The 26,425-nt window shown below is 34.3% G+C and overlaps 1 protein-coding gene across 3 annotated transcripts in view; it reads right to left on the reverse strand.

Annotated features, from left to right (window-relative positions):
• The window catches only part of ADSS2 (adenylosuccinate synthase 2), a 53,429-nt gene that overhangs the window by 15,872 nt on the left and 11,132 nt on the right, over positions 1 to 26,425 (reverse strand). Inside the window, exons 2-11 of one of the 3 annotated variants that reach the window (XM_077168510.1) lie at positions 20,679 to 20,781; positions 19,641 to 19,709; positions 18,131 to 18,181; positions 9,072 to 9,138; positions 8,121 to 8,228; positions 6,962 to 7,043; positions 4,817 to 4,943; positions 2,275 to 2,429; positions 1,454 to 1,578; positions 3 to 100 (exon numbers count right to left, since the gene is read on the reverse strand). In XM_077168510.1, coding sequence (XP_077024625.1) covers positions 3 to 100; positions 1,454 to 1,578; positions 2,275 to 2,429; positions 4,817 to 4,943; positions 6,962 to 7,043; positions 8,121 to 8,228; positions 9,072 to 9,138; positions 18,131 to 18,181; positions 19,641 to 19,709; positions 20,679 to 20,781 — 985 coding nt within the window. Of the gene's footprint in view, positions 1 to 2; positions 101 to 467; positions 676 to 1,453; positions 1,579 to 2,274; positions 2,430 to 4,816; positions 4,944 to 6,961; positions 7,044 to 8,120; positions 8,229 to 8,570; positions 8,689 to 9,071; positions 9,139 to 18,130; positions 18,182 to 19,640; positions 19,710 to 20,678; positions 20,782 to 26,425 lie in introns of those variants that run through there. The other 2 variants (XM_077168511.1, XM_077168512.1) reach the window with 2 other exon arrangements.

A 26,425-nucleotide genomic window follows, 5' to 3' on the forward strand; every position in this document is an offset into this window, starting at 1 on the left:
ACCTGGGAAATGAGGTATGATTTCACCATCTAACTTATAAGCAACTCCAACTTTTATTTCCATAAACATGTCCAAAATATCCAATTTGGTAAGTGCCAACCTAATTTTGGAAGAAAAGGAGATGTTAAAACAACAAACTTTTAAAGGCCCTAACATCTAATTTGATAAGGGATTAAAGGAAAATTCATGCAAAGCTAAGAGTCCCAAAGCAATTCTGAAAACAGGTTAAGATTATATTCTAAGCATGCCACACATAAAACACTAGTGAACAATATACTAATGCATCTTCTTCAAATTTTAAAAAGACTCAACTGACTCACTACTGAGTTACTTTTCTACTAATTGGAGTAGATTTTCACTGATTGATCCACACACTCTTGCTTAGCTTTCTTGTAATCGATCAACAACATGTGCCTGGAGTTTAGGATGCATTCTGTGGCTGTGGGACACAGCAAAACTCACTTTTCACCATAGATGATCTCAAGGGTTCACTAGTTATATACATATGTTTACACACTGCCATCATCCTTCCTTTCTTCACTCTGGTTACTATCATCTCCACCCTTCTGGTCAGAAATTGTCAAAGGGGAGTGAGGAAACCACATCAAGCACTTCTTCATGATACATCAAAATCTCCAAATAAATTGAATGGAAAACAGGGTTTTAAGGGAAAATCTGTGGAAATTAGATAACAGACTAGGTTTGGGATTCTTATCCACAAATTAATTTTTTATCCTTTAGTTTTGTTAAATGCTAAAAAACCTAAATCTAATCAACAGAATATATTTATGTACATATGTTAATAACAACTTTACTGAACATTTTCAATATGTCAGGCAGGGTGCTCTGTGCTTTCACTACATTTCTCAACTAACTCTCAAAACAACTTTATGAGATAGGTAATGCTATATTATCTCAATTTTAAAGATGATGAAACTGAGGCACAGAAAACTTTACTTGCTCAAAGTCATACAATCAAAATGCATGGGTCTGAGATTTGAATCCAGGGAATCAAACATCATTGTGCTATACTGTCTCCCCTTGTATATATACTGTGCTTGCTTACTTGTTCTTTCTCTTTCTCTCTCCCTTACTTCCTGTCATCCTTCTGTCCTTCCTGTTGTCCTTCCTCCCTTTCTCTTCCTTTCTACCGATCTCCTTACCTTTCTACCTGTCCACCCACTTACTTATCTATCTTGCCTCCCTCTATACTTACACATTTGTAAGAGTATCATGATTCTTTTCTTCCAAACTTGGATGTTTAGAAGCCCCTCTCCTTGTATACCCTTCCTTATATCTTGGTCTACTTCTATCTCAAACTACAATTTCAATTTGGAAGCTAAGGAGTGATGGTTTTCAATTAGGGTACTACCTCAAATTTGCAACCCATAATACTAAACCCTATTTTAGAATTTTCCTATTATCTCCTGAAATATTCCTGAAGAACACTCACGCAGTAAATCCGTTGATCATGTGAGCATATTTAAGCAAAACGAGGTCCAACCAGCCACATCTTCTTTTCCTTCCAGTAGTTACCCCAAACTCTCTACCCCTTGTTTGTAATAATTCTCCAATTTCCTAGGGAACAGAATACCGAGCTATTAATTGAATGGAATTATTATATTACAAGTCTATAGCCTCTTTGATTTAAAACAGCTATCAGAAAATAACTAAATGACTGAATGGTAATTTAAAGATGGAATTCTATAGAAATGATAGATTTAAGCTAAAGGAGGCATTATTTGGAATAGATCCACTTTGGATTTTACTCTTCACCATGTTTTTTACCAATATTTTCTGCCATGTCAAACAGATAATTGCATAATATTTAGATTTAAGACAAAATAGCTAATAAGCATTTATTAAAATAGATTGAGTTAAACTAATTGTTCCAAAACAATGGTAGTTTGATGTTTTTCCCGAAAACCAGAAGGCAAACGCACATTTAACAGTGATTGCCATCACAATGCCCTTTGGGAAAGAAGTAAGGTTGAAAACAATGCTCAAATATTTGAACTACAATCACTCTCTACAGTCTAGTTTCTCCTTCTATAATCTACCACTCCCTAAGTTACACCTTTCTCATTAAGGTTATCAATTCATTGCCTCTTATATTCCAGTAACATTACAATTACATTATTTTTAAAATGTTGCCTGATCAATCTTCTAAAAGAAGTGAAAGGTTCAGGAGACAAGAATTCATTAAGAAAAAAAAAGAAGATGAATTTTTATTTCATTACTTTTTGAATTAGATTTTTTTAGAAACAGGCTTACATTGTCTTGTTCTGTAGGAAAGGCACCAATCCCAACTCTAGTTGTATAAGCTTTCACAACCCCGTACACTTCTCCCACATTTTGAGGGGGCATACCCAGACCAGTACAAACACCTCCAACAGTACAATTTGAAGAGGTTACAAAAGGATAAGTCCCTAAAAACAGAAACAAATATTAAAATAGATACACACATATACACATTATTTTAAAACAGAAATGCTATTAAAATTTTGCCTTTGAGTATATATTCTGGGTATGTGACAGACTTGCACATAACTGAAACCACCATCTCAAAGTCCATTTTATTCTTCATTCTTTTTTCTGTAGTGAGATAAAAACAAAGGTGGTTATACCTATAACTGAAGTGTTTTACACGGGAGAGGATCTTTGAATGTATACTCAGTTACTGATTCAGCTCTGTATGGCAGATTCGCAATTAAATAGACTGCTAAATAATTTAACATTGAAATCCTGGTGTTATTCTACAATGCAGAATTACAATCTATGTTTTTTTAAGAGTCTATTAATTTAAAACAAATTCATTTGGTTCCATGATATGAATATTTAAGGTACAGCAGCCTCCAAGAGTGAAATTTTGTAGTATAGTATAGAATTTTGTGGTATTCAACACTTTCCCAGCTTTTGATCTCTATCCAGGGAATAATCTCAAATTACAAGCATTAACTAAGAGTGGTACTCTTTTTTCCCCCCAAAGATTTCCTTCACATATATCTATTTACACTGCTAATTAGATACTCTACTTTCTTTCCAATTGGATAGGCATATTTTGGTATCAAAAATATGTATCTACTATATAGAAATACACTTTAATTAGTATATCTGGAGTCAAAAGCCAATGAAATGTCAATAAAAACTGAGAACAATCATCCAAGTCTTGAGAGAGAATCTTAGATTAAATGGTCAATAAAATATTAGGCAGTAATTTGAAGAAGTTAATGAGTTTTAACCTTTTGAAGATGGAGGAAGTGCTCTGGATCCATCCAGAGTCTCATTTCTAGGGAGTTAATTAAGGTAAAAAGGGTTTCAGAGGTTTGACAACATGCATGTCTAACATCAATATATATTAGTTCCTGATATATCTATATTTTTATAAAAAACAGTTGAATTAAAGTATCATCTTTCCACAGGATTCATTTACAGTTCCAGGGAGGTGAGGTCTAGAATTGAATCATGAACCAAACAATGAAAACCACAATTTGAAGAACCCCAAACCAAACGAACCCAAATAATGATTTCACTGTTCTAACAGACTACCAAATTTAATGCATGTATTGTGTTTTCCTCAATATTCTTTTAAAACAGACTGGCATATCTGATGAATCCCAGAGTGATTCAATCAGTGAGTGGAAAAGTATTTGCAAAGCCCCCTTCAGGGAATGGTGAGAATGGGGAAAAATTCAACTTCCCCAAGAATTCTTGATATTCTCACAAGCAGTGTGGACAACCAAAGCTATAGCCTGAGCCCCCAGTCTTGGGGTTGTTCATATGAAACTTAATCCCACAAAGGATAGGTCAAGTCTACTTAAAATTTAGGCCTAAGAGTCACCCCCAAGAGAGCCTCTTTCATTGCTCAGATGTGGTCTCTCTCTCCAGCCAACACAACAAGCAAACTCACCACCCTCCCCCTGTCTAGGTGGGGCATGACTCCCAGGGGTGTGGACCTTCCTGGCAACATGGGACAGAGATCCTGGAATGAGCTAAGACTCAGCATCAAGGGATTGAGAAAAACCCTAGAATGAGCTGCGACTTAACATCAAGGGACTGAGAGAACCTTCTCGACCAAAAGGGGGAAAAGTGAAATGAGACCAAGTGTCAATGGCTGAGAGATTCCAAACAGAGTCGAGAGGTTATCCTGGAGGTTATTCTTATGCATTAAGTAGATATCACCTTGTTGTTCAAGATGTAGTGGAGAGGCTGGAGGGAACTGTAGAGCTGTGTTCCAGTAGCCATATTTTTTTATGATGACTGAACAATGATATAGCTTTCACAATGTGACTGTGTGATTGTGAAAACCTTGTGTCTGATGTTCCTTTTATCTACCATATCAACAGACGAGTAGAACATATGGAATAAAATTAAATAATAGGAGGAACAAATGTTAAAATAAATTTAGTTTGAAATGCTAGTGATAAATGAAAGCGAGGGGTAAGAGGTAAGGTATGTATAATCTTCTTTTTTCTGTTATTGTTTTATTTCTTTTTCTGTTGTCTTTTTATTTCTTTTTCTAAATCGATGCAAATGTTCTAAGAGATGATGAATATGCAACTATGTGATGATATTAACAATTACTGATTATATATGGAGAATGGAATGATATGTCAATGTTTTTGTTTGTTGTTAATTTTTTTTAATTAATAAATAAAAAAATATAAAAAAAAGATTGGCCTAAAATGAGAAAATGCCATCAATTCAGAATACACAAGTTAAAAGCCTTGTTTTAAAACTTCTTTATGCTAACATTAATTATTTTCATTCCAAGTACTTTTGGTCTTAAACTCCCCATAAATCCTATCTCACTTACCAAAGTCAATATCGAGCAGTGCTGCATTTGCACCTTCTACCAAGATTTTCTTTGGTGGTCCATGTAGGGCTTCATATAGGAAATAAACTCCATCTTTCACCATTGGTTTAATCCTTTCCATATAACCCTATACACAAAACAAAAACCCAATCTGAATGTATACTAATAAATTTACAGTTTAATCCAGTACAAGTATAAATTGCCTGACTTTATGAAAGTAAAAACTAATCAGTGGAAGTCGTAGAAAGGGATTGGTGATGGTGCTCACTCTATTGCAAACAGTTGGACTAGTTGTGGTCTCTCATGCTAACTTTCCAGGACCAGAAAAGAGACACTAGCTTAAGAAAAACAGAAATACAATGAAATTTAAAGGTTCTATATTAATCTGACTACAAGTAACGATGAATACCTTACTATTAACCAAGAACTCCTACTTCACAAACAAGCTTTCAGACAAATGAAAAGAAGTGACTATTTATATTGCTTTGGGCCTCAATAAATTTTATGAAGTATGTGAAAAGTACACTTATAATCCATGTAGCCATGAGTTTTGAGATTCTCAAAATGTGGCAAGAGATATAAGATACATTACCAAGAACAAAAATATCCAAAAACTGTTAATATTCTTTTTTTCTTGTATTCAATTACAATAAAATATCAGCAGTACTAGTAGATAGATATTAGATACTATTTTACATATGAAAATTTAAAAATTTCTCAAAACATATTCAAGGGATTAATAATACTGCTTAATTTTAGAATTCAGATAAAAATATAAATAAGAGCTTTCCCCAATGCCTAAAGTATAACTGCAATAAAACCTAGTTTCAACTATGTTTAACTATTTAGCTAGCCAGACCAACATGGAAATTCTAGGATCCACTCATGAACCCACCCAAGTAGGTTATAATCATTGATCAATGTATGATCTCCCCTTGCCTCTCAACTCCAATCTCTGGCTTATTTATCTTTTATTCCCTTTTTTCCCTTATTCCTTAAAGTCCTGGTTCAAAGTATTTCACCTATAAGAATCTTCTCCCCTAATTTCAAGTCTTTATTTTTAGTCTATTTTACATTTATATGGAACATTTATAGAATAGAAATGAGAGGCCATACCCATATTTTAGCATACAAATATTTGAAAGTTACTGGTAATAAATTTAAAATATTAGTTGCATGACAGAATGTAAAAAAATAAATAGCTATCTATCCTAAATAAAAAAGCACTGAAATCCAAGTACCTAACAATATCTCTTGCAGGCCATTTTATTAGGAATTTAGTTAATAAATAAACCTGAGGTTTGTGACCATTCTAGGATGGTATATCTGGTTTGTAGACTCCTATTCAGCTCTGTTATTGAGTGTGGTACTTAATTATAGAAGCATTAATAATCAGAAATGCAAGAAACAACTTGAAATTCACCAAAGACTATGTGGAAATGGAAGGGAAGGAAATAGCAATTTGACTACTGACTAATTCAGGCACTAATGACCCTAATAGTTACAATTTTGGGCTTTGGACCAAAAGTTTAGCCAATTACCTTATCTTTCTGAAGAGTACCTGCTAAAGAGATTGACCCTATGGGGTATTATTCCTAAATAGGCCGGTTGGCTTTAAAGTTATTATCTCTCATGTGGTCCTTTAGTGATATATATCTCCCACACTGCTGCCATTTTTATGTGATAAAATCTGCTCTTCTTTCTGATCAAAATTATTGTGGTCTTTCTTTATTTCTAGGACAAAAGCTACAGTCCCTATCATTGCATATAAGACCTATGAGCTGATCTTTACTTGTCTAATTTTATCTTCAGGTGCTATTCCTCTTCAACCAATATTAAACAACAATATTTTGTTTAAGCCATGTGTGAAGTTACTCCAGCATGTATGTCCTTTCAGGCCTACATGCCTTTAGATTTCAAAAGCACAAAGCATTCCTTAACTAGCTCTTACCTATAATACAATACACATATCCGCTGTTGCACTCTATTTAATGTGTATCTATCTCTTCAGCCACAATGTAATCTTCATATAAGCAGAGACCATGTGTTTTTAATTCTTGTATTTTCAGTTCCTAGCTCAAAGCTTAATGAAAGATCTCGATGTCAATTTGGCAAACAAGTGTTGAAAATATCAGAAAGCATTACCTTGAGCTTTTGTAATTCACCTTCAATGTCTATTTCCAAAGTTGGGTATATAGATTTGTACTGGTTAGCTAGCACTTTGAACCTGAGAAATACAAATAAATCAAGACATTAGGTCTATTTAAAAATAGCATTCTGAAAAAATCAATAGAATAAAATGACCTCTGAAGAAGATAAATTACCTAAAAAGCAAGTTAATCCCCAGATTGAAGTTACCTTCTGAGAAAATAAATCAGAATCAAAATTTAATGAATGAGATCAACTACCTAAACATATGATAATACCCCCGATTTTTTTACTCAAGTTTGGGAATACCAACAATATAATTATAATCAAAGTGATATTATACGGGGGGGGGAGTGAGTAGAGGATAACTGAAATCTGACTGCAACTCAGAAACACTTAAATCTGACTTAACTGTATTATGCTGGATGAAATATTAAGGAGGACAGTCTACACAACATGCATAAGAAACAAAGGTGGACATTAGCAATTTATCTTTATATTCTTTAGTGAAGGTGCCTGCCAATACAGACAAACATAAATTGTAGACTAAAGACAGATACATCAGGTCATCATAAATTTGAAGCTACTTTGCGATTAAACCCTAAAAACTAACTCCTCATCCCTGAGTCATGTTATAGCTTTCTGATTATTTTAGGCTTCATGGAGATTTTTCTAAAGAAAATATGTATCAGTGTGGCATTTCTATTTTTCAAGGTGACCCTGGTATACAATAACTCACCCAATAACTGAGAGATTAATTATTTCTGGGTGGGAAGACAGAGTTTCTAAATCTGACAATCTTGAGCATCAGGACCCTGAAGGCCAGAAGGTGGTGACCCTACCAAAGTAACTGCCACATTCCCCTGGCAACCTATTTCTCAGGAAACCACTCCAAAATCCAATCCTTAAATATAATATGGCTTTGTCTTCTTGGAATACTGCCATTCTATCAATATCATGTTATTTTTTATGAGGTTAAATCTGAAATTAAGGATCAATTAGACTACAACAAAAACTTTCAAATGAAAGAAAAAAAAGCCAACCACCACTATTTAACTAGAATATTGATTTTACCAATTTACACCTTTATTTTTTTTATTTCTTAAAATTCGGAAAATCCATTTCCTCTTTCCATTTTGAAAAATGAGTTAGTTACCTCTCAGAGAAGCCATCAAAGTCAGAAACAAGATCGCACATCCTTAGTCCACTCCGAGCAGCTTTGGAAGAATAAACTGGGCCAATGCCCTTTTTTGTGGTACCCAAACTTAAAAATAAATCAAGACAGCTTTAAGTTAGATGAGAAATTTGCAGTTCTTATGATTAGATTATCACAAAGAATAACATGAATTATAACTATTTTCTATTTATGTTTACTTCCTACTGTGACTGTATTTTTACAATCCTATAGATTTTCTCTGAATCCTAAATAGGATACAGGCATACCTCAGAGATACTGCAGGTTTGGTTCCCGATCACTGCAATAAAGCGAATATCACAATAAAGCCAGTCACACAGATTTTTTATTTCCCAGTGCATATAAAAGTTTACACTATACTGTAGTTTACTAAGTGCAACAGCATTTTGTCTATAAAAATAATGTACATACCTTCATTAAAAAGTACTTTATTGCTAAAAAGTGCTAACCATCATCTGAGCCTTCAGAGAATCATAATCTTTTTGCCAGTGGAAGGTCTTGTATCGATGTTGGTGGCTTCTGACTGATTAGGGTGGTGGTTGCTGAAGGCCGGGGTGGCTGTGGCATTTTCTTAAAATAAGACAACAATGAAGTTTGCCGCATTGATTGACTCACTAATCAGAGATCCCCATAATAGATACAACAATTATGAAAAAGTCTGATATACTGAAAGAATTATCAAAATGGGGCACAAAGACACGAAGTGAGAACATGCTGTTGGAAAAATGGCACCAAAAGGCTTGCTGGACACAGGGTTGCTGCAAACTTTCAGTTTGTAAAAATGCAGTATCTGTGCTGCACAATAAAGCGAGGTATGCCTGTATTCTAATACTTCTTTTTCTTAAACCTCTGGCCTAAAATTCAAACATAAGGGTCTGGATATGCTTAAAGTATACAAAAAAAAAATCATACTTTTTTCCTGCTTGTTCTTGTCTCTGTTGTTCCTGGATACCATCAGCTGCTTGATGAAAATCAAATACTGAGGGGAAAAAAAATCACAGTTGTTAAAACAAAGGTAATACAAGAAAACAAAACAAATAGCATTTCAAATTACTGAAATATAAATCTTCAGCCTTACTTCATTATGACAAATTAAATGGATATATTTTATATGTTTAAAAGATTTGGTTTTATTTTCTCATGAAAGAACTAGTTAATATGAACTTTGTAAACTTCTTATACTAGTTTACTGATCCAATTAATTAACATTTCTCCTCGGCAATGCTTAAATTAAGAACTATGTAAAACTGTATTCAACTAAATTGAATAATAATTCAGAATAAATTTGTAAGTCAAGAGTAATTAAGTTTTTATGATTATGCCTAAGAGTTACCCCAGAGAATCCTTTTCATCACTCATATGCAGCCTCTCTCTCTCTAAGCCAATTTAGCAGGTGAACCGACTGTCCTCCCAACCTGGGACATGACTCCCAAGGATACAAATCTCCCTGCCAATATGGAAGTGAGAAAGCCTTCCTGACCAAAAGGGAGAGAGAAATGAAACAAAATAAAGTTTCAGTGGCTAACAGATCTCAACAGAGCTGAGAGGTCACTCTGGAGGTCATGCCCAAGTAGTATATAGATACCCCTTTTCAGTTTTTGGTGTACTGGAGTAGCTAGAGGGAAATACCTGAAACCATTGAACTACAATCCAGTAACCTTGATTCTTGAAGATAATTGAATAACTTTTTAATGTTTTTTTTAATTGCAAAATATAACATATATACAAAAAAGCAATAAATTTCCAAGTATATTTTAACAAGTAGTTTTAGAACAGAAGTTAAGTTTGGTATGGATTACAGCTCCAAGATTTTTTTATTTTTCCTCTAGCTGCTCCAAGACACTGGAGACCAAAAGAAACATCAATATAATGATTCAGCAGTCATACACATTTGTTAAATCCTATATTCTCTGCTATACTCCTTCTCTTTTTTCTTTTTTGTGAAAAATAATATACATATAAAAAAGCAATAAATTTCAAAGTACATCACAACAATTAGTTGTACAACAGATTTCAGAATTTGGTATGGGCTGTGATTCCACAATTTTAGGTTGTTACTTCTAGCTGCTCTAAGGTACTGGAGACTAAAAGAAGTATCAATATATAATGATTCAGCAATCATACTCATTTGTCAAACCCTAACTTCTCTGTATAACTCCACCATCACCTATGATCTTTCTCCCATTGTGCTGGTATGAATCTGTGGTGTACCCCAGAAAAGCCACCTCCTTTAATCCTCATTCAATATTGCTGGCTGGGAGCTTTTCGATTGTTTCCATGGAGATATGACCCAACCAACTGTGGGTGGTAACTTCTGATTAGATGGTTTCCACAGAGATATGACTCCACCCATTCAAGGTGGGGTTGCTTACTGGAACCCTTAGGAGGGAACCATTTTGGAAAAAGCTTTAGAGCCAGGAGAGCTCACATAGTTGGAGACCTTTAGAGATAAAGAAGGAACATGGCCCCAGGGAAGACTTATGAAAAGAAAAAGCTAGCAGATGTCACCATGTGCCTTTCCAGCTGACAGAAGTGTTTCGGACCTACTGGCCTTTCTTGAATTAACCTACCGGCCTTTCTTGAATTAAGGTATCTTTCTTTGGATGCCTTACGCTGGACATGTTCATGGTCTTAGAACTGTCAACTTGCAACTTAATAAATTCTCCTTTTAGAAGCCATTCTGCTTCTGGTATATTGCATTCCAGCAGCTCTTAACAAACTGAAATATTTTTCAACAAAGGCCCAGGCCAGATGGCTTCAGGAGGGAATTTTACCAAACATTCTAAGAACTAACGCCTTTGTGCTCTAACTCTTCCAAAAATTGAAGAAAAGGAAACACTACTTAATTCATTTTACAAAACAAATATCACTCTAACACCAAAACCTGATAAAAATACTACAAGAAAGGAAAACTACAGGCACTCTCCCTAATGAACACAGATGCAAATATTCTCCACAAAATACTTTCAAATCAAATCGAATGGCACATTAAAAGAATTATACCCCACAGTCAAGTGGGGTTTATTCCAGGCATACAAGGGTGGTTCAACACAAGGAAATCAACTAATGTAATATAACACATTAACACACTGAAAGGGAAAAATCATACAATCATCTCTATTGATGCTAAAAAGACATTTGACAAAATTCAGCATCCTTTCTTGATTAAAAAAAAACAAAAAACTACAAAGGTAGCAACTGAAGGACACTGACTCAATATGAAAAGGGGCATACATGAAAAACCACAACCAACATCATATTCAATGGTGAGAGACTAAAAGACATTCCCCTGGGATGAAAAATAAGACAAGAATGCCCACTATCACCACTGTTATTCAACACTGTGCTAGAAGTTCTGGGCAGAACAATTAGGTAAGAAAAAGAAATAGGAGGCATACAAATGGGAAACGAATAAGTAAAACTTTCATTATTTGTGGATGACATGATCCTATATTTGGAAAATCCCACGAAATCTACGACAAAGCTATGTGAGCTAATAAACAAATTCAGCAAAGTGGTGGGACACAAGATTAACACACAAAAATCAGTAGTGTTTCTATACACTAGCAATGAGCTAACTGAGGTGGCAATTAAGAAAAAAAATTCCATTTCAAAGTACAGGGTCCTCTCTGTCTTATCTGAGCCCAAGTAGAACCAGGGATCCTTCTTTTCCTGGGCTGCCTGGAGTATGTCATTTCTTTTGAAAAGAAAATAATTTGCAATTAAACATCAGTTTTGTTTTCCATGTTCAAAGAAGTTAAAAAGACTACTGGCAAGCCACAAAAAAATTGATGGAAAGCAGCTGAACAGTATGTTTCAGAAATTAATTTAGTACTTTATCATAGAGATAATGTTTTCTTAGGATTTTCTAGGTTCCAGGAAGCTATTAAGTTATCAGGAAAATTACCTTCATAAGGCTTCATTGTGAATTGGATGCTAAATAAATATATACATACAATAAAACAGAGAAAGTTGTTTTCCTCATTGACACACACAACCTTGTCTTAGGTGCTATGTTCCCATTTTACTGATGGGTAGGGGGAAGAACACCTAGTAAAATAACTTGTCAGAGCCCACAGAATCAACACAATCAAGATTTTGATTACCTAAAATTCCAACGTTTATAATTTTATTATATTGTGCTGCATAGTACATATGCCACTTAATTTCATGATTTTATAAGAAATAACAAATTCTTGGAAAGAAATGAATTTGTTAAGCACCCATATACTGTGCTCTATGCTTAGTTCTGAACATAAAGGTTCTTGTGCCATAAATTACAAAGTAGTTTACAGAATTGTCCCTTCAGTCCTTTGATGATAAAGAAGAGAATCCCTGAAGCAAAAATCTGAACTGGTTTTATAGCAATGATTCATAGCATTTTTAAGTTATTAGATTTTTTATGACACTTTTTATTCCTTTTCACCACTAAGAATTGACTGTTTTAAAATAATGGTTTCTTAAAGACTTTTTAATAACATATATTTTAAAGCATATACATACGATGCTATATTATATGACTACTAACATCAAAATTTTAGTGAGTTTATCCTCCATAGGTTCAGTTCTCTTTCTATCAGAAATTATATTTATTATCCTTATTTTGCAATCTTAAATTGTGGAACTCTGATGAAGATGTCAAATTTCACATAGCAGAAAACAGAAGACCATCAGAAAGTTCTGAAAACAAGTGGTAGTTTTCATTATCTAACAAAAAATTCAGTACCTTACTTTATCTGCAAGATAAGAATAAACCAAAATGCTGTTTTACCAAAAGGCTAAACATAAAAAAAAACTTTGAAGGAGAAAGAACTAAAATGGTTACTTAACTGTTATAAATGTTATTCACTCAAAAAATGCTAGATAGTAACCTCTTTGTAAGAACTAAACAGTGATGCTGCCTATTTTTCTGTAACTCTCTCCTCCACATGGTAATCACAGCATTGATTCTAACTCATTAGCATTTATATAACAAGACCATATCTGGTTTTTATTATCACAAGACCAAATTTAGTAAGAGTGTGTTAGAACATAACTTAAACCAAAAATTACTGGGCAGCCACCTATTTAAGTACTGTTATATTAGGTAATACCCAGGAGTCTGGAAAACATTTAAAATCTATGCTTACTTGACTAAGTACATAAGCAAAGCTACACATGATGCAAAATGATCATTAATTAGATAAATTCAAACTGTCATCATCACTTGGAATTTACCTTTCAGAATAAACAATAAAGGCATACTAATTATTCTTGAGCTACCTAAAATGCTACATTGGTTGACAAATGATATATCACTGTGGTAATTTTGCTAACATTTTATAAATATGATTTACATGATAACTGGTAACACATGTTAAGTGGGAAAGGAGGAATAGGGTGACAATCAAGTACCCAAACATTTAATTGATAATTGAGTTTTAACAACTTTCACTCACAAAAATAGAATATTTTATCAATATATACCTAAAAGGCAACCAGTAAGAAAAATTAAATATTAATAACACTAAACTGCTTTTTAACTGTAACACTATAGTGATGACACACAAAAGTTTAAATAGAAGTTCTAGGATAAAAAGATGGTAACAAACCAAATGCCCATCAAGAGATGAGTGGATCAATAAAATGTGGTATATACATTTTATACTGATGAAATATTATGCAGCAGTAAGATAAAATGACATCCTGAAGCACATGACAAGATGGATGAGCCTTGAGGACATAATGCTGAATGAAATTAGCCAGACACAAAAGGATGGATACTGTATGACTCCACTTTTATGACCAGCAAAAAGGTATAATCAGAGGCTAATAATACAGGATATAGGGAACTTAGAGATACATAGAAGCTAGAAATGGGTGAACCGTTAGCTAATGAAGTTGAACTCCAATGTAAGGGAATAGATAGAAGTGAAGGTGGTTTTCTAGTGGGTCTGTATGTAATATCATACTGAAGATGAGCAAGATTGAAAGGGGTTTTATAGACCTATGTGTCCCACTGGTTCACATTAGAAATATTAATTAGTTCTCACAAGAATTACTTCAAAGATATGATTCTTGTACAAAGAGTATTTAAGTCCAGGGTACAGGGGGAAAACTGCTATCGCATGCTATGAGCTATGTTCAAAAGGAAACTATCAGGGGCGGGCCGCGGTGGCTCAGCGGGCAAGAGTGCTTGCCTGCCATGCCGGAGGACCCCGGTTCGATTCCCGGCCCCAGCCCATGTAAAAAACAAACAAACAAACAAAATATAATAAAACAAGAAAATGTTTAAAGATGTTTCCCTTTCTTCCTCCCTTCCTTCCTTCTCTCTGTCTTTCCTTCCCTTCCTCCCTCTCTCTTTAAAAAAAAAAAAAAAAAAAAAAAGGAAACTATCAGCACTACCACAGCAACAGCAGAGGTAAATAATGGGGTGAGGGACAAGAGCTAAGAGGAGGTTTAGATTTCCTATTTGGTAAGGGTGTGTTTATTGGTTTTCTTCCTCTTGGGAACAATGAAATTATCTAAAATTGAGAATGTTGATGGACTGTGGACTTTGGGCCCTCTACATGATCCCTGATGAGTACAGGTGGCTGAAGGATGCACTGATGGAGAAGTAGGTTGGTGAAGTAGGTGATGTATACTTACGAAAGAAGGCAGTACTGCTACAAAAAGGATCAAAGACATGAGGCATGGAACGATGAGAATGAACATGTGGGACATTTGGTGAGACAAAATAAGCCAGAAACAAAAGAACAACAATGGCATGGTCACCTTTAGAAAATGCATACAAGAAAACAGTACAATGCCTACATTGTATGTAAGCTTTTAGAGCAGACACATTAAGTCTGGAGTGGTGATTATTATTTCTGGATTTTGAGAGGCTGTTTTATATATATAACCTGATATTAAGAGATAGGAACAAAGCCGAACAGGCTGGGGTTAAAGTAATTCAGAACACAGAGGTAAGGAAAACAATGTCTCTATTTTAGAACCATACATACTCTTCGAGACCAATGGAAGAAAGGTTTATTTGGTCTGGAACCGAAATTTTCTGTTATACATAATTTAACTCAACCTATCTGTACAGCTCATTTGAACAACTGAAATTTAGGGAGTCCAGAATAAGAGGTCCTTTAATCCTGTATGGATTATTGTAATGCCTGGATACATTTTAGAGTATATTAAGCAGATAATCAAAAAGTATTGGTAAAGTCCCTTGAGGGATGGGAGAAAGATATGGAGCTATTAAACCTTACCATCAGGGAATCCCCTGATACTGTGTCAAACTTTAGGGACACCCAAATCAATAGGCCATGCCCTCGATCATGAGGCTTACTCTTGTGAAGCTTATGTAGGTAGCGGAGAAGCTTAGATTACCTACAGGCATGCCTAAGAGTTACTTCTGGAGGACCTCTTTTGTTGCTCAGTTGTGGCCTCAGTCTCTCTAAGCCCAACTCTGCAAGTGAAATCATTGCCCTCCGTGCTACGTGGGACATGACTTTCAGGGGTGAAAGTCTCCTTGGCAACGTGGGAGATGACTTCCAGGTATGAATCCAGACCTGGCACTGAGGGATCAACAATTCTATACTGACCAAAAGGGGAAAAGAAGTGTAACTAATAAAGTATCCATAGTAGAGAGAGTTCAAATAGAGTTGAGAGGCTACTCTGGAGGTTGCTCTTATGCAAGCTTCAGTTAGACATTGCTACTTATCATAACCTGTCCACCCCCAACCAGGACCATTCCAGCCAATCCTAAAGAATACCTAGGGCAATATATAAGATCCCACAAGGGTTCCAGGCACTAGAGTAAATTTCCAGAGATCTACAACCTCCAGATGGGTCCCTGGTCCAGATAAGTCCTGAAACCTACCCCAGCCTCTCTAGAACAACAGATAGTTACATCTCCCTACCCCATATTAGTGACAGACCTTTCCGATATGAAAAATTTACAACGGCCATAGTCCAAACACCCCTAAAGAGAGGGATGGAAAGATGAAAGGTGATGGTGGAGTTATAGAGAGAAAATAGGATTTAACAAATGAATATGAATGCTGAATCGTTAAATTGATATACCTTTTAGTCGCCTGCATCTTAGAGCAGTTAGAAGTAAAAATCTAAAATTGTGAAATTGTAACCCCAAACTCTGAAATATGTTCTACAATTAATTGTGGTGCTGTGCTTTGAAATGTATTGCCTTTTTGTATATATGTTATTTTTCACAAAAAATGAAGAAAAAAAAGTCAATTGTGATAAAAAAAAATATTTAAGCCCTCTAGCCTCCTATATTCTGGAGCAGCTAGGAGGAAAAAAATCTCAGAAGATCATATGGTAGCCCATGAAAAACTCCGGAATCTGTCCTGTAACTCTTGTTGAGGAGTTTCTTGAAACTACTGCTTTTTAATTTCTTTGCTTTGTATATATGTTATACTATACAATAAAAAAAGTTAAGAATAAAAAAGTTCTAGGATAAGTTAACAATCCCCCCAAAAAACATATATTAAACTCCATAGGTACCAGTCACTGAGAGGATGATTTTTTAAATAAAATGCTTAAAATGGGTAAAAACAAACCAATTCACAACCCCATTCCTCTGAAAAACCAAATCCTTTTTTGCCCTTATCCGAAATGCATGTTATTATTCACTACTATATTTTTTCTTTTCTGTCTTGATTATTTATCTATGCTTTTTAGTTACTATGGAAATATAACTTGCAGTTTTACTAAAGAAGAACAAAAAACTACACCAAGTTCTATGAATTCTTGAAAGAAAATGTTCCGTATAAATACAATTATTAATGATGAGTAATATTTTCATAGTTTAAATACAGTCAGGTAAAGTACAAACTGCTCATAAGCATACTTTGTTTTATGGAAAATACAGAAGTTTTCCACATGTTTTATACAGTCATGCTAACAACTATCAAAGTCTTCATTACAAAGGACAACAGGTCTATTCATAGGCAACATATAGGATAATGTATATCTATGCAAAAAATGTATTGCAGTAATCATCAAAATTGTCATTTTTCAGATTTTATAGATTAAGAAGCCCCTAGTATACAATACATTGAGGATGGGGACATTTTCACATCTAAAAGGTGTATCTTAATCCAGTACAGTTTACCTCAAATAAAAGTTATTTTTAAAAACTATTTTATTGGGTTACTAAGATTATACACAGTGTTTGAGCCTGTGATTGTTATTTGGAGACAATGTTATTATTCTGTACTTGGCCATAAATACTTATAGGAACCTTGATGAAGCTGCCTAATAAATGGAGGCCAATGCTAAAACTAGAGCAGCTGTTGCCTCAGGAGATGTACATATTTAAATATAATTTAAAAGCTCAGATCAATCATATAGGTTTCTCACATCGTTTAGTTCTTATTTTCATTTTGGTTGTGGTATCCTAATAATTTCACTGCTAATCAACAATTACATTAATTCAAAGATATGATAATAACAGAGAAGAAACCTTCAAATTTATTAGTGATGACAGAAATTAATTTTAGAAAACAGTTTGCTCCAATTATTGTAGGAGATGACCAACCTGAGTAAAGTCTGAATTATTTAAAAAGCAGTATTATTATAGTTTAGGCATAAAGAATCACTCTAAAGATTTATCAGATGTTATACCCACTTTTACATGGGTATTACCCACTTTTACATGGGCTATTACTATATGCAAATAAATGCTGTTTGTATTTTTTAATAGGCTTAGAGATGTCTCATGAAATACTGCTTATATTACATATTTGGCTAACTAGCCATTTTTTCAGAAATAAGTAAATTTTAGTCTAGTTGTCATAAAAACAAAAAAGAAAGAAAGAAAAAATTAAAAAGTTTTATACTTGAATATCAATTATTACAATTCACATTACCTAGGTTTAACTAAAATTAATAGACAAAATTAGTTACTAAATACTTTCATCTGATAAATTTCTGATTAAAAAGGAGAATTAAAAACAAATGCAGTATGTCCCTCTTACCAATATGAGCTCTGTCAGATATGATAAGCCTTTTTTCCCAGCCTTCTAGACCTGGAAGGAAGGAGAGAAAAAGACACACTTAATTGAACATTTGTCAATAATATTTTAACCTTAATTTCTTCATAAGTACAATGTCTAAAAGTGTTTTCCACCAAAGCTACCACTTTTGTCTCTTCTCTTCCTCACAAAAAGCATCAGTTTTAGTTTTATAAGAATTTTCTTCTCTATCATTCTATATCCAGACTCATCCATAAATTCCATCTTTCAAGTGTTTTGCTCTAAAAAGCTCCAAAATGCAAGCCAAAAATAATTAAACTCTTCACCAATTCCTCTAAAGTAGTCTATAGCAGCACTTTTCACACTGAATTGTAATTATTTATTTATTTGCCTTTCTACACAACTATGAATGCCTGAGGACAGGGACCATTAGTTTTCATAGCACTGGGCATGTCATCCAATAAGTGTTAAAAAAAATGACTGTTGAATGAATAAATGAACCCAAAGACAACAAAGAAGGAAAAAGGGAATAAGCCAATATTGTTAAAGGGTTAGGTAATGAGTTGCAGAAAGCAACACAGAAACCTCAAACTGACCAATTACAAAACAGGGACTAGGGCCTAGCCCAAAATGCAGGGAGGATGAAGGAGATGGTAGGAAGACAGGATTTTGCAAAAGACAGGACTTTGCAAAGTCAGTTTAATTGTTAGGAATACTTGAGAGGATGGATTGCTACCTTTATACTTGAACAATGAAGCTTAACAACAGTAACATAATCAAGTATTTTGAACTTGAGCTAAGCTAAGGGGAAACTGTACCAATGACCTCCCTCAATTGGGTATTATCTATATTTTCAAATTTCCTTCATACCCTAAAAGAAGGTTGCCAAATTGAATGTAATGACACCTCCAAAAATCCAAAAGAGATCAGGAAAGGCAGGAATCCAAGGTTACTTCTAAAAGTAAATAGCAGGAGATATATTGCACAAAACAAGATTTCCCTCCTCTGTAGGGACTAATCTAAATAACCCTTTTCTACCCCTAGGTTGTACAACCAAGGAAAACTCTAGATCCTCTAGGAAATATCACAAACTATCTGTAAAATGCTTCAGTGGCTCCCCTGAATTTCCAGTAAGTTCTTGTTTTAGTAAGAAAGGGAATGCTAGCTTGAGAACAAGTGACAAAATAAACTTTCTAATTTTCTAGAGATTTGCAACTAACATATAGCTACCTTAAGATAAGCCTTTAAATCATTTTAAGTATAGCAAATCAAACAAAAATAGGCAGACAATCAATTGTGCAAAAAATCAGGACTTATACAAGGGCCTTATATATATTTGGCTTTTGGTGAAAATGAATAAAATTTAACAACCAATGTTTACAAATTTACCCTACAACAACCTGCCTTTTAAAAGTACAAGACAAAAATGCCGAGTTTGTCTGACATGAGCACCTGATAAAATTTCACAAAAAAATTACTGGTTAACAGGCAAAGCAGACTCATTCTTTCATACCTTTTCCTTTTTGAACATTTTTCTCTGCTTCCTCAAACAATCCAGGTAGATGAATTACTACACCGTTTCCTAAAGGAAAATAAGAAAACAAATCCAACCTTAGACAGCTGTAATTATATGGACATTATAAGTAGCTACATAACATAAATATTACATAGTCACTATAAATATAGACATCTATATAATAATCCTTTATCTAGAATAGTAAAGGAGAAAGGTATTTTGATTAATGGGACATTCTGATTTAGCTGGGAGTTACCACAGAAATGATTTCAAGCTTTAAATAGGAGTATAATGTGAATATAAAATATAATTAACACACAGTACAAAGCACTAAAATTATACTCAACGTAATTAGAACTATCTTTGAAACAAGGTGAAACAAGCTATTTTGAAAGAAAATAGTTATGTAATTTCCAGCAACTCAAACCAGCTCACAATACACTCTAGATCTATATCTTTCAAATTCAGGAATCACAATGTTTTAGTGGCCATAACATAAATTTAGTAGGTAGTGACTGACGTTTTTTAAAATAAAAAAATTAGAACAGAAACTATCATATTGCATCACATATATTAAATCAATCCATGAAATGTAGTTTATGTATTTCTTACTGTAGGTCATAGTCAAAAGTGTTTGGAAAACTGAGTTGATGATCTAATACTTCTTAATGGAGTTAAGATTGCCAAGGATCACAGATGAATGCAAAGCAATCATTCCAAAAAGTATTACCATTAAAAAGCTAAAAGAGCAACAGAGTCAACAACATTGATGAATATATTGTGAATGTAATTAGTATCACTGAGTTGTACACTAAAATGGGAAGCTTTAGTTACCACAATAAAAATATTTTTTAAAAGTTAAGTCCTTAAAAGAGTTAAGATATATTTCAGAAGGCATGATGGTCAAAATTTATACAGGATCAATAAACTTTTTGGCAAATGAGAAATAAAATAAGATTTGATAACAAAAAATGAACCCTAATTATCAATGGTAGAAAAAATCCCCAAGCAGCTCAGTTAATACGAAACACTTACCAATGAATGCAGTAACATTTGGGTTAATTATTCCACTGGGTAAAAGATGAAAGTCATATTCTACAGAATCTACGACAACTGTATGGCCGGCATTATTTCCTCCCTGAAATATAAGAGAAGGGAAAACTGAACCTGAGAGTAAGTATTACAGATAATATCCCTCCTAAATGAACTCATAAATTTATTTTCTGCTAAAATGTAAATACAACTTAAGGAAACTCAAGTATTTGCCCCATGTATATTTATTATTTAGACACTTTAGAATAGTTAGAACATAACCCTGTAAACAGAACCACCTCATTCTTTTAACAGTTGCATTGTATTTCTTTGTATATGGAGATAGAATAATTTATAAAGCTGGTCCAAGGAGAGGCATTTAGGTAGTTTCCAATTTTTTGCAAGAATAATGTTGCAATAAACTTTCTGGTACACATTTTATTATTTCACACCAAGTTTATCATCAATTCTATGCAAGGTTACCACCAATTCTTATAGAATCCTAAAATATTACATACAAAAGAACCTATTGACCTTAGTATTTTTTTTGAAAAACAGCTCAGATCACTAAGGACCATTCTAATCTGCTCTTTCTTATTTTTATTTTTTTGCTTGGGCAGGCAATGGGAATTGAACCCAGGTCTGCGGCATGACAGGAAAGAATTCTGCCACTGAGTCACCATCACACTCCCCTCTAATTTGTTTTATAGTTTTTTGTCCCCTTCACTAAAGTAGTAATATGAGCTACTACTAGTTATCTAATTCTAAATTGTTCTAAAATACTAAATTTTATAAATTATTCCTAAATTGTTATATCATTAGTAACACTGAGAAAAACAACCAATAAAGTATTAACCATTTAAGCAAAGATTTTTATTATGGGGGGGGGGCTGCAAGGCCCAGGAATTGAACGTGCATCTCCTGCCAGCATTCTACCTCTGAATCACCTGTGCACACTCAAAGCTTTTTATTTTTAACCCATCATTTGAGGACTGTAAAAACAAACTATCCCACAGAGGCTTGAAGACTACAGATGTGTGTGGACAGAGAGGTAAGGCAGAGGAAGCCAGCCGAGCTGAGTACCATGACTGACTATGGGAAGGTGAAGCTAAAATATCCAGTCCCGCAGCCTGAGTCACTAGATCCATCGGCCAGATAGGAGAAGTCTCTGATGGGGTACATGTGGCTTTAATCCAGCCCCAGGGCCGGCAGATTTCACTGCGTGCTGGGTCAAGTGGGACAAGAGGGCTCAAGAGCACCATTGACTGGGTAAAAGAGGAACTCCAGTCTGACAAATATTCCTATCTGCCTAGCTCTCAAAGCCTTAACTAGAATTCCAATCCCCCCTCTCCAAACACACACCACACCATGAGATTAAGTTCTTGGTCTGACGGAGAAAGACTGACAAACCAAATTCAAAAGAAGACTTTCAAAGCTAATATATGTAGATACAAAATCTTAGACGAGGGGAGGAAAAAATCTCCAAAATAACTTAATTAAGGCATTTAAATGCCCCATCCACAACAGAAGATCATAAAGCATGTGAAGGACCAAGCAGATATGGCTCAGCCAAATGACCAAATTAAATCATCCAAGGAGACACAAAATCTAGGACAACTAATTAAGGTTGTTCATAACAAAATAAAGGATATCAAAAAAACACTAGAGGAGCATAAAGAAGAATTTAAAAGAATAAACAGAAAAATATCAGACATCACAGAGATGAAAGATACTGTAAACCAAATTAAAAACATCAGAGACTCACAACAGTAGATTTCAAGAGACAGAAGAAAGAATAAGCAAATTAGAAGACATGACAAATGAATTTGAACATTCAAAAGAAGAAATGCAAGAAGGATGGAAAAAATGAAACAATCTCAGGGAAATGAAGTGTACAAAAATAAGAATCATTATGTCCCAGTGGGAGAAGAGTAAAGGGATAGGAAAGCTAGTTGAAGATATAATGGTTAAAAAAAACCTTCCCAACACTTATAAAAGACATAAATAGCCAAACCAACCAAGCCCAGTGAATCGCAAATAGAATAAATCCAAACAGGCTTATACTCCAAGACAACGTATACTTATCAGAATGTCAAATCTTAAAGAGAAGCAAAAAGCCATGAAAGGAGAAAGAGAAAATAGATTTATTGTATTATAAGGGAAACTAGATGAGACTGAGCTCTGACTACTCAAAAGGCACCATGGAGGTGAGACAGCAGTGGTATGATAAATATAAAATTCTGAACAAGAAGGACCTCCAGTCAAGAATTTTTTATCCTGCCAAGTTGTTCTGCAAAATCGAGGGAGATTAAAGTCTTCACAGATAAACAACTGCTGCGAGAATTTGTCAACAAGAAACATGCTCTACAGGAACTATTAAAGGGAGGTGTCAACTGAAAAAAAGACTATAGAGGTAGGTTTGGAGAAGGGTACAGGACTGGAGTATTAGCAAGGGTAACTCAAAGGATAAAAAGTGAGAGAGGGAAAAGAATTATATAGATCTGACAAATAAAACTATAGGATGAGATACTAGACCCAAGAAATGCTTTTAAGGTAATAATTTTGAATGTTAATGAACTAAGCTCACTAATTAAAAGACATAGATTGACAGGATGGATTAAATAATATGATCTATCTATATGCTGCTCACAAGAGATTTATCTTAGATCCAAGGATACAGATTGAAAGTTAAAGGATGGAAATAGATGTTCTTTGCAAGATATAACCAAAAGAAAGCAAAAGTCATAGTAATATTAAATAAAATAGATTTTAAATGTTATGATATCGTAAGAGATAGAATTTTCATGTTAGTTGTAAAATCATTTATATCTTCATATTTTCCTGAAATAAAAAACTTGAAAATGCTCAGTAACATAGGTCATTACCATAGCAAAGCTGATGTTTCTAATATCTTTCTTGTTGACATTTTGAGAATGTACACAGTTTTGATAGCTAATCACATGGTATTTAAGTTAGTATTAATATTAAGAATTCAAGAAACTCCAATATTGTTATCTATAGATTTTTTACTATATTTGATTATTTGGATATTTTATTTTAACATGCTTACAGATAACTAACTAAGATATCCATTTTTGGTCATTCTAAGTGTACTGTTTTCTTTAAGCAAAATATTTAAATCCAAAAGAAAAAAAAATCAAAAAGTAACACCACCACTAACAAACTATCTACTCTGTAATTTTTGGAGTACACCCTTAAAGTCTCCTAAATTTACACAAAATTATTTTCATAGATATACTAACCAGAATTCACTGGTTCATGATAATGTTTTTATTGTATAATAAATACCTACTCTCTTAGTTAACATTTTACCAAGAGATAATGACCGCAATAATCATCAAAGAGGAATGATGGTTGTTGATGTTAATTTTTAATTTTTTTGGCAGATCAGTGTGATAAAGATTAGGAGGGATGAAGTGGCTTAATTCTTTAATGAGTTCTTCCAAGTTTATAGGTGGTTCTAGCTGGAAAAGTTCAGCAGCAAAACCCATGAAATCAGACAGTGGAAAGCTTGCTCACACAAGCATTAATCAACATTTTTCAATAACCAATGTCTTATGAAGAACTGCTATATGATTTAAATTTCATTTAAATTCTCAATTTGACTAAATATGGAAATACGGTAAAAAGATATCCAAAATAACCCTGGAATAGCCTACTAAGAACCAAAGGGAGAAAATATAAGGGCTTACAAGTGTATTTTGGTCACTAGTACTCAAGGGAGTTGGGGTATGGCACTTTTTAATCTTGAAACACACACTGTGCAGAAAAAGTCCCGAAATGAACTGAGAAGGAACTACTCATAAGGGGGGTTGCTAATCGTTATTTCATAAGTTCTGACAGTGACCTAAAATATTTATGTGGAATATGCAAAATTCACCTTGGGGAGCTCAGTCTCCTTAAAGACAGCTTATACAGGTACAAGGAATTCATGAATATAAACAAATAACAAAGCAAAGAGGTTTTAAATATGAGCACCACTGCTGACCACCACCTCACCCTACCACCGACAGCCCATAAGGAAACTCTGAAATGCAGGCTCCTACATCTGTAATGGAGCCACTTCTTAAATGGGCAACTATACATGTGTCAGAATGAGTAACAGCAAGGACATAATTGCCTAATCATATTTAATGATTTTCCTTTGAAACCCTGAAAGAGGCCAGATAATACCATATAAATGATGGGAGATACATTCATTTTTTCCCGCTAGTTTTAACAGAGATATACTATTCTTTTCTCAATCCAAATTTTCCCCAAACCAAATTTAAGTTATTCAAAAGATAGCATTAATCATACATGCATTTCAAGTTACATATAACTACTTCTTGCTGCTTTTTTAAATTCCCGTAACACTTAAGGTCCCAGTCACTCATAGCATTTAACAAATACTTTTAATTATCACAAGGGTATGTTCTAGATTACACAGAATATATTCAATTATAGTTAAGGAATCAAAGAGCTGTGGAACAGCAATGTTGTTTTTCAGTTATATAAATACATAAAATACTCTTCAATAATTCTCAGGTGTCTGAATTCACTATTTTTTTGGACCATTTTAAATTCTGAAATAGAACACAACATAAAAGTAAGTCCAAAGGTGGTGGGTACATGTTATAAGGTAAGTTTCTCTAAGGAAAAATATGTTTATAATGTCTCATATGAAGTTTTTCATATTAAATACCAAGAATAAATGCAAGCTAATTGTATTAAAAAGGACAGATTAAAAAGAATAGATATCATTATGAGGCAGGATAGAATAGGGCATCCAGGCTGTGGTCCCTGGTTTCCTATCCAGCTCCCAAGAAGTTAATGCACAACTGCAAACTTCCTAAAACAAACATAAGCCCCCAAACCATGTAAAATCATGGGCCCAAAATGAACTCTCAGTTGACAACAGAAAGTCTGAGGTCATAAAGATTGTTAAACTATGTACCCAGAATAACTTTCAGGAGACCACAAGCACCAGCAGTTATTTTTCCTTGAAACAAAGTAAAGATCTGCGTTCAAAGGTTGAAATGGAAAAACACTGCTAGCAAAATCTCCCTATAAAAAAAGCTATGCCACTCAGGGTGTGTCTCTCTCTTGAGTATGCCCATGCTAATTTCTCTGGTTTGTACTAACCTTTCAATAAACTTTACACTTACTGCTACTTGGTTTCCTGTCCTTGAATTCTTCCTAGTGGCAAGATTCCGAGCCTGGAGCGGAGCTCAGCTCTGGTGTCAGCAGAACTTCAGTAACATTTTTTTGGCAAGCTAGAAGGAAGAGTCATTTTCCACATAAGGCACCAGTCAATGGAATCTGCACTTCCTAAGTCATGCCTCTCGACACTGATTCTTGCTACTCCACTTGGTCCTTTCGACTTACCTACCATTTCCTGGTCATCATCGTCCTTATCCTTGTCACTCTCATTGGCTTGTGTTTTCCTCCTATCTGGGTTGGCTGTTCCTCTTGAATTCTTCACCTAAGTCCTTCCCCTTTCTTCCCAGCTTGGGGTACATTCTCTCTTCTTTCTGCCCCCTCTCTCTTCTTTTTGCTTCCGACTGCTAAGTCCAGTTACATGTTCCTTTGTCTTCTCCACTTTTCTTTGTCCTTTGTGGAGACTCAGTGTTGGGTTTGCATTTTTCACGGAAGACATCCTATGGTGCAGAGACTGTGGATTTCCCAGGGTACCATCTTTATTGTCCTTTATGAGATTTTCATTCCTGGCCTTGTCCCCTACCCCATCC

Source organism: Tamandua tetradactyla, chromosome 7 (genome assembly GCF_023851605.1).
Source record: "Tamandua tetradactyla isolate mTamTet1 chromosome 7, mTamTet1.pri, whole genome shotgun sequence".
Taxonomy (NCBI): domain Eukaryota; kingdom Metazoa; phylum Chordata; class Mammalia; order Pilosa; family Myrmecophagidae; genus Tamandua; species Tamandua tetradactyla.